The sequence below is a fragment of the Ricinus communis genome, chromosome 5 (genome assembly GCF_019578655.1).
Source record: "Ricinus communis isolate WT05 ecotype wild-type chromosome 5, ASM1957865v1, whole genome shotgun sequence".
In the NCBI taxonomy this organism is placed as follows: domain Eukaryota; kingdom Viridiplantae; phylum Streptophyta; class Magnoliopsida; order Malpighiales; family Euphorbiaceae; genus Ricinus; species Ricinus communis.
This window is the reverse complement of record NC_063260.1, coordinates 13,949,524-13,960,254: the sequence shown is the minus strand read 5'-3', so window position 1 is coordinate 13,960,254 and position 10,731 is coordinate 13,949,524. Positions and strand designations below refer to the sequence as shown.

The 10,731-nt window shown below is 35.4% G+C and overlaps 2 protein-coding genes and 1 non-coding gene across 5 annotated transcripts; 2 read left to right on the top strand and 1 right to left on the bottom strand.

Annotated features, from left to right (window-relative positions):
- Positions 1–710: 710 nt before the first annotated feature.
- Positions 711–2,966, bottom strand: LOC8260323 (cystinosin homolog). 2 transcript variants are annotated; one of them, XM_048373788.1, is made up of 8 exons: positions 2,313–2,966; positions 2,089–2,134; positions 1,837–1,926; positions 1,611–1,735; positions 1,483–1,525; positions 1,266–1,383; positions 1,123–1,172; positions 711–1,048 (listed from the first exon to the last, which is right to left on the bottom strand). In XM_048373788.1, exons 1-8 carry the CDS (start codon positions 2,432–2,434, stop codon positions 908–910), a joined length of 735 nt encoding a protein of 244 aa, XP_048229745.1. In that variant the 5' UTR covers positions 2,435–2,966; the 3' UTR covers positions 711–907. The 2 variants fall into 2 exon arrangements, with proteins under 2 accessions (XP_048229745.1, XP_015579519.2); XM_015724033.3 differs by having other exon boundaries at positions 2,089–2,221; positions 2,313–2,959.
- A 633-nt stretch (positions 2,967–3,599) lies between these two features.
- On the top strand, positions 3,600–9,194 carry LOC8260326 (ATP synthase mitochondrial F1 complex assembly factor 2). Of its 2 annotated transcripts, none has more exons than XM_025158726.2 (5): positions 3,600–3,796; positions 5,805–7,129; positions 7,410–7,584; positions 8,433–8,710; positions 8,880–9,194. In XM_025158726.2, the coding sequence occupies exons 2-5, from the start codon at positions 6,692–6,694 to the stop codon at positions 8,982–8,984; spliced, it is 996 nt and encodes a 331-aa protein (XP_025014494.2). In that variant the 5' UTR covers positions 3,600–3,796; positions 5,805–6,691; the 3' UTR covers positions 8,985–9,194. The 2 variants fall into 2 exon arrangements, with proteins under 2 accessions (XP_025014494.2, XP_048229744.1); XM_048373787.1 differs by lacking the exon at positions 3,600–3,796 and adding an exon at positions 5,070–5,337 and having other exon boundaries at positions 5,502–7,129.
- LOC8260324 lies at positions 3,794–5,761 on the top strand. Its single transcript, XR_007215761.1, has one exon. It is a non-coding gene; the product is annotated as an uncharacterized LOC8260324 (transcript).
- Positions 9,195–10,731: the final 1,537 nt, after the last annotated feature.

The following is a 10,731-nucleotide window of genomic DNA, read 5'->3' as shown; positions in this document are numbered from 1 at the left end:
ATTAAATATATTAATTTAAATAAAAAAGTTGAAAATACTTAAAAGAATATAAAATATAAAATTAAAAATTAAGAATATTTAAATGGTTAAAATATGTATTTTGACATTATAGGATCAAGGAAAATGTCTATGTGGCTTTAATGTTAATAAAAAAAAAGAAAAGAAAAAGTTAAAAACAGTAAAACGATTGGGTTGGGTGTGATTGCGAGGAGGGAGTCAAACTTGAAAGCAAGGGGGAATGGCAGCATTTGTCGCCATTTACAGGGATGAATAAGGACGGAGACATGGGCAGGTTCAGTGGTGCCCCTTGGATTGGGGCCAGGTATAATATTCATTTACAAACCTATCCTATCTTTTGTCCAGTTTTTCAAGGTATGATTTTATTGAATAAAACAGTTCTCATCTTTGCCCAATCACACAGTTTGAGGGACAGCAACATGGCCATGATGTATGTTCCTTTACTTATGGGAAAATCCCCATTTTATATTTTAAGAAAAAAAGTATAATACTTTGTAAAACTGGAGTAGTTAGTTTGATGGAAAGAGCAACGTATTAATGCTTTAAAAATTATCCTCAACAAAAATTGAATCAAACTCTTGAGCGAGGCTTTCCCCTTTTGACTCTTTTCCTGTTTTGGGCCTTCCCGTAAGAATAAAATTTAGAGCTGATATCTTTAAAACTAGTTTTGGTTCTGTATTTAAGCATTAAAATGACGAAAAGAATGGAAATATATATATATATATGTATATGTATACTCGCAGAGAAAGGAAAAGAATTTTCATATTTATGTGTTCAAGTAAAATGTAAAGCCTCTAATTACAGGATCACATCAGAGCATGTACAGTTGTATTTATACAAATCTGTAAATGCTTGATGATGGTGTCTCCCAACCCAAGCCAGTTAAGTGTCACACGTTTTGTAATTGGGAAGATGGTGGCTCTGCTGCAGAGTCTCTTTCCGTTTCAGGGGAGGCATTCTCCTTCTTCTTCTTGGCAGGGTACAAGATATAATGTTGAAACATGAAAAGAAGGTCAAAGAATATCGACACCTGCAAAATTGCATCATGTGAAGACCCTTGACTCGTCGGGCAAAATTATTTGGTTTTAATGTTATTCTACATACCAAAGACAGCAGTGTCTTCCCTATGTTGCCGTAGAAATTCACCCAAGAATCTGGGGAAAAGGAGAAGACCATTTAACATTAACATCATGTATGAAACATATATTTGTTCCAGATACGGTTTGGTTGGAGAGAATATCACATACGTTGATCTATAGATTGTGCAGCCATCTGGGCATAATTTGTCACTCCTCCAAGAAAATCGAGTAAAATGTTGCCAATGCTAAATCCATCTGTGCTTTTTCTCATGAAGTTCATTATTGCCTGCATCTCACACCCATTACAATTATAATTTCATAAGAAATTACCACATTTCTTGTTAGTATATTAATACACCTCTGTCTTGAATCAAACAACTCTGACCTGGGGTATGTACTTGATGCCCGTCATGCAAACTTGAATTGAGCTGCCATTAATATGCAGAATTTGCCTTACTCAAAAGAAACACTGGATGCTAGAATCTAGAGAAAGCAAAAGAGAAACTCACGTACCTGAAGACAGAGATGAGCCATAGCCACGAGTGATGATGCAGAGCTACAAAAAGGCAAGCTGCAGCAGCTACCCAAACAATACACACGATTGCAATAGCAATTTTAGAGACCTTTTGACGTCCTCGCTGTTCAAAAGTAATTATGGAAATCAGGGGCATTACTCTGCCATTCTTCATGAACAAAGAACGAGATAATGATATTAAGAATTATGGAATAAAGCACCTACTTCATATATTGCAATTTGGAAGAGTGTAATTGCCGTCAACAGAACAGCATGTATTGAGAAGGCAACATCATTTACAGCTACAGGTATCATCTGCAACAACCAAAAAGGAAAAAGGACATTTTGGACTAGCTATTGCCACTTTTACATACACAAATTTGGACTTTGATCCAAACCCAATTTTTCTAAATTCACGAAAAACAAAAACAAAAATTGAAAACTACTACATACTCAATACAAGAAGAAATTGCAAACCTGTTTATGGCCATACTTGTCCAAATACTGTTTCTGAATAGCAGAGCTAAAGTAAAGAGCAGCATTATATATCAAATAAGAGGAATGCTTGGTCAGATTCAACACTAAAAAATCGAAGTTTAACCCCACCACGCTGTCAACAACACAAAAACAAGAAAACCTAAAACTTTATATGATAAATAACAAATAACAAATTAAAGAAATGCATTGTACTGAATAATAACCTTTTCCTCCGGAAATTCAAGATGACTTGTGGATAGAAACTAATGGACCAAGAAACAAAGGCCACCCAACCAAGGATTTGGTATGTTATTTTGAGAGCAATTGAATTCCATGAAGCACCCATATCTTTCTCTTTCTTTCTTTCAGTAATATACTCTATGTTGTATTAATATGTATATATATATATGCATATATGATATGAGTCAGTGAAGAGAGAGTTGGCGTAAAGCAATTCAAGTTTGGGAGAGGCAGCTTCTTGGTTCAGTAGGAGAGGTTGGCGGGGCATTGCGTTTGGGTTTCTTAAATGATCAGGATTCTATTCATTGTCAATGCTCATGTATTATTTCGGTTGCTATTTAATGCTGCTACAGATTTCTTGTTTTTAGCAAGTCTTTTTCTTTCTTTTTCTTCTCCCCCCCTGACAAACTCACCCTAAGATAATCTTTCTTTTCTTCTAAGACTAAATGGGTTTGAGATTTCAAAAAATTTCAGTGATAGATACTGAAACTCCACGTTAAATCAAAGAACATGCAGCAGTATTCTTTTACTTTGTAATTTCTCAGAATTCAATGGACCCTCTAGTAAATCTAGGAAGCGACTAAGAGTAGCGAAAGAAAGAAACAAAAAATTATAGGACAAAAAAACAAAACAATAATGTTAATTATAAGTTAACTATGACAAAGATTAGGAGATAGAATAGGTAATTCTGATTTACCCAAAATACTAAGTCAACAACACATTATGCTATATTTGTATAAAAGGATGGAAAAATGGAGTGATTTGAATTTTAAAGCTAATATGGTCTAGATACAAAATAGGAGAAAAATGTAACTGGACTGTATTTTGCTCAAAATTCAAAATTATTTCACTTTTCCATCCTCCATCTCTAGTAAACATGGTTAGAGTACATAGATATAAAATTAGATACTGGAGTTCGACCCTTTAAACTTCTTACAGAACCCACAAAGAATGACCTCTATACAAAACATTATAAGACACAGCATTTTTGAACATTGACTCCTAAATTATTGAGTTTAAGCTATTCAATTTAAAATTAAAAATAAAAACTGCAGACTGGTTGATATTGAAGTTGAGCAGGAAAGACATCAAATTGTCAGTAGGAGATACCTTGTTATTAAAATGGCTAAATAAGCCCTTGCATTTCTTTTTAATGTAATGGTCTGATATTCAAAGCTAAATTTAAATCAAGAAATTGATTGATAACCAATATAAATGACTCTATATATAATCACACGATTTATTAAATACCAAACAAAGAAAAATAATGGAAAAGTTGAGTGTTGCGAGTGGCTGTAAACTATCATTTTTCAACTTTTCTCCCTTAATCCCTCTTAAAACAAGTTATTACCACAATTAAACCGACTGACTGTCACTGTTTCTTTCATTCTCCCAAAGCACAGCAAAGGAATTTTCCAGTAGGGTTTTCTTTCTGCTCGTAGTTGAATTTATCAGCTTCTCGGATCCGGTAAGTCCATATGTCCAAAACCCATGATTCTCTTTTTTCAAAGAAATGCTTGGTTTCGCCTCTAAATTGCTGGTAAATTATAGAATCATAGACTTGAAACCGTGTTATATCCGTGGTGTTCAAACACTACCATTTTTAAATTCAGTTTCAATCTCTGAAGACCAACGATCTCTAACAGTCTCTTATCTCACCAATTCATGTGGGCTCTCTTTACAAAAGGCTATTTCAGCTACTAAGTATGTTAATATTTAGAAAACAGAAAAACCGGACTTGGTTCTGCAATTATTAAGAGCTCATGGGTTTACTAAACCTCAGATTACTAGCTTAATCTCACAGCATCCACCTATTATTGTAGCTGATAAACGAACTTCCTATCCTAGAACCTGCTTGACTGGAAAAGTGGAAACAAGGCCAGATATAATTTGATCATTATGATCAGAGAAAACCCTTAAGCCCAAGATTGATTTTTTTGAGTCATTTGGTGCTGCAAAACTTGATATTCCAAAGATTTTATGTGCAAGTGCACGAATCTTAGTCAGTAGTTTAAAGAATAGGATTTTACCCACTATTGATTATCTTAGGGGAATACTTGAGACTGATGAGAAAATGATATATGCCTTAATGCGATGCCAGCGCACCCTTAAGTATGGTACTGATGCAATGGTGTCTAATGTAGGCATTTTGCGTGCTCAGTGTATTAGAACCCGATATAAGGAGTCTAATGGTACTGGAGCCTCTATCACTAATGCTTAGAGTTGATTTGTTTTAACAAGTGGTTCAAGAAGTTAAAAAAATGGGGTTTGAACCAATAAACAAGAGCAAATCCTTCATTTATGTTCTTCAATTAATGGCAGTTATAAGCAGATTTCACTGGGAAAGGAAAAAGGAACTCTTGATGAGCTTTGGTTGGTCAGAAAGCGAGTTTCTTTTGGCATTTAGACTACAACTATTTTTCATGCTTACTTCGGAGAAGAAAATGAAGGTCTTAATGGAATTCTTTTTGACTAAACTGGGCTTGCAACCTTCAGATATAGTTAAATGCCCCAATCTTTTTCTGGTCAGTTTGGAGAGAAGAGTTATACCAAGATGCTCTGCTTTGAAACTCCTAATGTCAAAGGGCTCAATTGATAAGAATGTAAACTTTGTCTCAGTATTAAATATGAGCAAGAAGGACTTTGGAAAAAGGTTTATCACTTGCTTCGAGCAGGATTCTCCTGAATTGATCAAGGCATACTTGGGTTAAGGCCATAATTCGAGATTTGGTACCAAAAATATTAGGTAAAGTTATGAAGGAAGTATTGAACACAAGAAATTCATAATCAAATGAGATAGATTTGCAATATAGCAGTTCGGTAATAGGTAATGGTTGGAGCAGCGATGCATCTCTGCATTCTCATGTCTAGGACCTAATTAATTACTGAGATAACATTGGTTGACCATGTCAAGCTTGCTCCCTTCTCTTCCCCTGTAGCAAACAGAGTGGTCGTTGCTGATACAATATGCAGAAAGCTTAGGCCAGCTTTTTTTCTCTTGATGGTCAGGTCAGGCATAAACATATTTTTGAACAAACTTTTATGGTGCTTTAATTTCTTCTTCTTCTTCTTCTTCTTCTTCTTCTTTTTTTATGTTTATATTAAGCATTTTCTACATTGAGCTCCCATCTATGTTCTATATGCCTGATCAAATTTTCCTGACTTCTCTATAGTTGAAGTTTTTGTATTTTGGTGTGTATAACAACGACTTGCTGTTCTACGATATGATGTGATGCTGGATTATCTCAATAGACAGGGAAGAAAAGCATGGTTATAGTACTGTGGTGCTTTTACCCGCATGTTACCAACAATGTTCTGCTGAATAGCAATTACATTTTCCCTTTTTGCTTGTAAATGTTACAGGAGGACTTAAAGAGGGTGTGAATATTGGTGGACAGAAATTTGCTTCCTTTATTTTATGTCGTTTTCTTCATTGTAAGATCTCTATCTTATTGCTGAAGTTCCCTTGATTGTAGGACTTTGTCAGATCACCAGACTGTAGTGCAATGGATAGATACGGTTTTTGTTGAGCGTTCTTTAGCCAGTTACCATAAAACAATGGTTGCAAATTTGTTGTTACTTGCATGAGTTTACCTTTTCTTTATCACAAGTGATCCTAACCGATGCACAGGGTCTGTTGCGCGCTTTACTTGATAACTCCTCCATTTCTCCCAGACTCAATTCAGTGCGACTGTTTTATGGGTGGTAAACATTTGGCCTCAAAGGCGTTGTCTCTGCTTCTTTTTTGTGAATACTCTTCCGTTTCCAGGATTTTCTTACAGACTAATATATGACAAATTCGTTGACAGCATAATCATATCTTAATTACTATTATTTGGAAACAATATTAGAACAAAAATAATTATCCTGTTTTTACAAGGTCAGAAAAAGATATGGTAGTATTGTAAAAAAAAAAATAAGTATGCAGCAAGTTGCTCAGATGTTGTAGATGAAAAATTAAGATAAGATGCCCTTGCTTCAGTTTTGCACTAATGGAAAAGGAAGCATGGAGACATGATGGTGCTCTACTTGTTGAGCTAGGCAGGCACCTTGAATGAGCACTTGGTATCCTTTTCCAGGATCACATTAGTGGCCATCAAAAGACACATTCCTCTTCAAGTTACTAAAGAAAGCACACCATGTCTGGGAATTGCTCGTGTTCTGTAAAGCTACAACATACAGCACAGGAAAATACCCAATGGGCCATGGAAGCCCAAATTCTCAGCCTCTCTCCTTCTTCTCCACTTACTCCTTCCTTCCTCTCTACCCTCTCTAAACCCCAACCAAGTCGATCAAATATTAAACTCCCCATTTTCAATTCCACTTATTTCTTCTTCTTCTTCTTCTTCTTCTTCTTCTTTTAATGGCAACTTCACTAATTACCAAAACCCTAAATTCAATAAAGAACCCCAGACTCCTATCTCCACTCTCATCGTCCGTCACCCACCACTTCACCACCGCTGCCACCGCCGCCCAATCTGACGGTCCATCTTCCCCCTTCACCTTCACCGACACCGCCACTTCCACCAATAATAGCATACACATGAAAACCCCAAATCCTGATGCGAGAGGTGAAGCAACGTCTTTTTCATCTTCATCAGTTACAATGCCAATGTCGTTTATGACAGGGTCAATTGTGGGCAAAAGATTTTATAAGAAAGTAACTACAAGAGAAGCTGATGATGGGATTGGATACACAGTGATGCTTGATTATAGGACACTTAAAACACCTTCTAAAAAGCCTCTAAAGTTGCCTACTTTATCTCTTGCTAAAGCTATTGCTGCTGAATGGGATTGTCAGGTGTGTTTTATATTAGCTTTTCTCTTAGCTTTTCTGTTCAATTATCGATTCATTTTTTTTATTTATAAATTGACTCTTTTCTAATTGGTCTTCCATTTTTATTTTCTGAATTGGGTTCTTTTCATTTGCTTGATTTAGGGTATCTTTCTGCAGTATGATTCTTTTTTATTTGTATTCTCAGTTGGGCTTTGTTTTGTTCATTATCTATCTTTTGATTTAGTCTTAGTTTTTACGTGTTACGATTTATTGGAAAAATTTAATGAAATTGTATTTATTGTAGCAAACAGATGGAATTAGGCCTTTTACAATGCCTCTTATGAAACTTGCTTGTACTGCATTGGAGAGAGTTCCACTTACGCGGCTAAAGATTATTGAAAACTTGATGAAGAAATTCAATCAAGATTTAGTTTTCTGTCGTGCTCCAGAGGATAATGATCTCACCAGTGGTGTCTATGGTATGCTAATCAATAATTTGTGTAAATCTGTACTCCCTATTACTAATCAACATGCAAACTTTTTCATTTATTTTATTCTATTTTCATTTCTTTTGTTGAATATTCACTTTTATGAATTTGAAATTGTAACTAACAAAACTAATAGTTTCATTGTGGTAGAAGACATCCCATGGAGGTTAGTACTGTTAATTGGTTTGCATTATACATTTTGTTGCCCAAACTTTGGTTTATCTTTCCAGTCGATTTCAACAAATTCCTGTGTTACGTACCGTTCTAGGTCTATTTGAAAGTTAGTTCACATTTATACTTGGAGTAGCCAAAACTTGGTTCCTTTTGTTTACTTACATATATTACTTGGTAGAGTTATTTTTGGTTTCCTCTTATTGTTCAATGAGATGATTAAGTAAATATGTGGCTAGACTCTCTCTTTGCGTGACTAGTTAATCTAACTATCATGCTCTTCTGGAAGCTGTGCCTCCTTGCTGAGTCCCTTTCTATGTTACCTGTGCATATAGGCGGGGTCTACGTGAAAGTTTATGAAGACAATAACAGATTCTTATTGCCACTAAGATATGGATTTCTGAATCTTCTTGTAAGAAGATAAATTACATTTGAAAATTGCTTTAAATATGTTCTTCATAAATGTACTTTATATCTTTCAATGTTTTCTTGGGCATGGTGCTCTATTATCTGTGATTATAAAACATTCGTGAGCTGTAAATTGGTGCTCCACTAACTCATCCCATTCTTATAATGACTAATGCGTGCTTGACATTGATGCAACTCACAGTTAGTGGCTTTATACATGATTCTCTGAGTTGACTTGTATTTTTTTTTCTTTCTTCCAGAACGGCAGGTGGAGAAAATTGATCCCTTGCTTGATTGGGTGAAATCAGAGTTTGGCTTTAAGCCAGTTGTGTACTCAAGTTTTTTTGGTGGCAAGCAAGAGGAAGGTTTGGTGAAGGCAATAGAGGACCTTCTAAAGAAAACTGACAACTGTGAATTGGCAGCAATTGATGCAATTGCAGCATCTGCCCATTCTTTAGTAATTGCTATTGGAATCGTTCGTGGAAAATTAGATATTGAGGAAGCCATTCAGTTGATTAGACTTGAAGAAGATTTGCAGGTTCTTGTTTCTCTCTCTCTCACACACACATGTGCATGCTTGTGTGCACACACTTGCATGCATGTGAGTGACCTCAGTACCTCCAGCCAGACTTGAGCACCTTCTGTATTATCTTATGTGGCTTTTATTTGATACACTGATGTATAAGCCCTTGTTAATTTCTCTGCAGGTTGACAGGTGGGGCTTAGTTGAAGGTGGTCATGATATAGATATTGCTGATCTGAGGGTACAAATATCATCTGCTGCTGTGTTCCTCGGTCTTTCAAGGACTTGAACTTTGTCTACCATTGATGGTCATAGATTTCATCCCAACATCCTGCTTTTATGAGTGTTTGTATTTTTAATTGTAGATCACAGAATATATCTAATGTTTGAGTTTTTATGAGAATAGTCAGTTCATTGCTAAGATAAAACTGTCATAATAATTGAATTCAAAACTTGAAATGCATTTTTGCTTATACAATCAACAGAATTCATAGTGAAAGCATTTCCCATGGCGATTGAAGAATAATACTATGGCCTGTGGCAGTCACTGCTCTTTAGCTTTAAAATCTTAATCTTTGAATGTGTGTTAATTCCATGCAGCAGCTATGATTTTTCATGTTTGAGGTATAATTTGATATGGAAGACTCTGAAGCGCCTTCATAGTTGTATGCAGAAGGAAATGAGACGAGCGTCTCTGCATTTAAGTTGCCACTATATAGAACATTAAATGTAATAGAGAATTAGGAATTGCAATTCGCCTGGACAGATAGTCTATAGCAACTTCTATTACTTAGGAAGTTAAAAAAATGAGGCACATTTGTGAAGGCTAGGTTATTGATTTCTATATTGCCAATCCTTACCTACCTGTACCAGCAAAATTGCTTAGTTTTGTACGAGTCAATAGAATAAATGATCAGGAGCTGGGTGATGGTATCATTATTGTAGCTTGTTCTTTTTCTTTTCTTTTCTTTTTTTTTTTTTTTTTTTGTTTTTTCGAATTCTGTTTTTATTCCTTCTGTCCGGATGATAATACTGGTATTATTGCATAACTTCAAAATCTTTTCAAAGATTAACGATAGAGCAACTCCAGATAGAGTTTCTATTCATTTATAATCACAATCATCAAGAATTTTCCTTTTTTCGTTTTGGTACGAGACGTTAAGATGAAAATGTTTATCGCACAAAGTGCATAGGTGCGAACTAAAAGTTGCAGTCTTTCCTTGGTATTTTTAACATTGGCAAGGTTATTGGTGATACTTGATGTCTTATGATGGGGAAGTCGAGCAACTCAAGGGTCTTCTTTGCAGCATTGCACACATAGGGGTGGCTGTTTCTGAATGTCACAGTTACAGCAAGCTGTATCACAGTCATTGTTGCACCCTGCAGAAAATATGTTCATCATTAGCATTGCCATATCGGATATCTGTGTCTGATGCATGATCCCATGTAGTTCTAGATGACATGTAGGTAGTTGGAGTTGCATTACCTGTTATAGTTAGGAACTGGGGTGGCTGTTCAAGCTCATGAGGTTTTAGGAGAAATGAATTACGCGTGCTTGCTTCAATGGTGTTTGTTCCAAGAAAGATCATAACAATTGTTATCCAAGCAATCCCTGACAACTTCATTGCATTGCAACAGTAATGATGATCAATATGATCATAAAAGAGTAGCTGCTTGATGGATGAAGTTGTCTCTCATTAACAACGTTTATATAAGCCCTGTTGAAGTTCTAGTGCAGGGTGATGATAGACCTAATCCATTATTATATTATATGATATATTTCAAAACCTATCGAACATTTCTTTATGTACAGATCACTCGAAATCTGTGTTGAGCACTAAGATTTGTTCTACGGTGGGTTATATTGTTATTCCTTTTCCCAGCGTAGAAAATGAATCACGACAATCATATGAAGCAAGGATGCGGCATATATGTAATATTAACAAATCATTACAATGATAAGAATTGAGGAACCCAAAATGAATTTCACCTAAATAAATAAACATAAAAGTCTTTTATCACCTAACATAGGCATC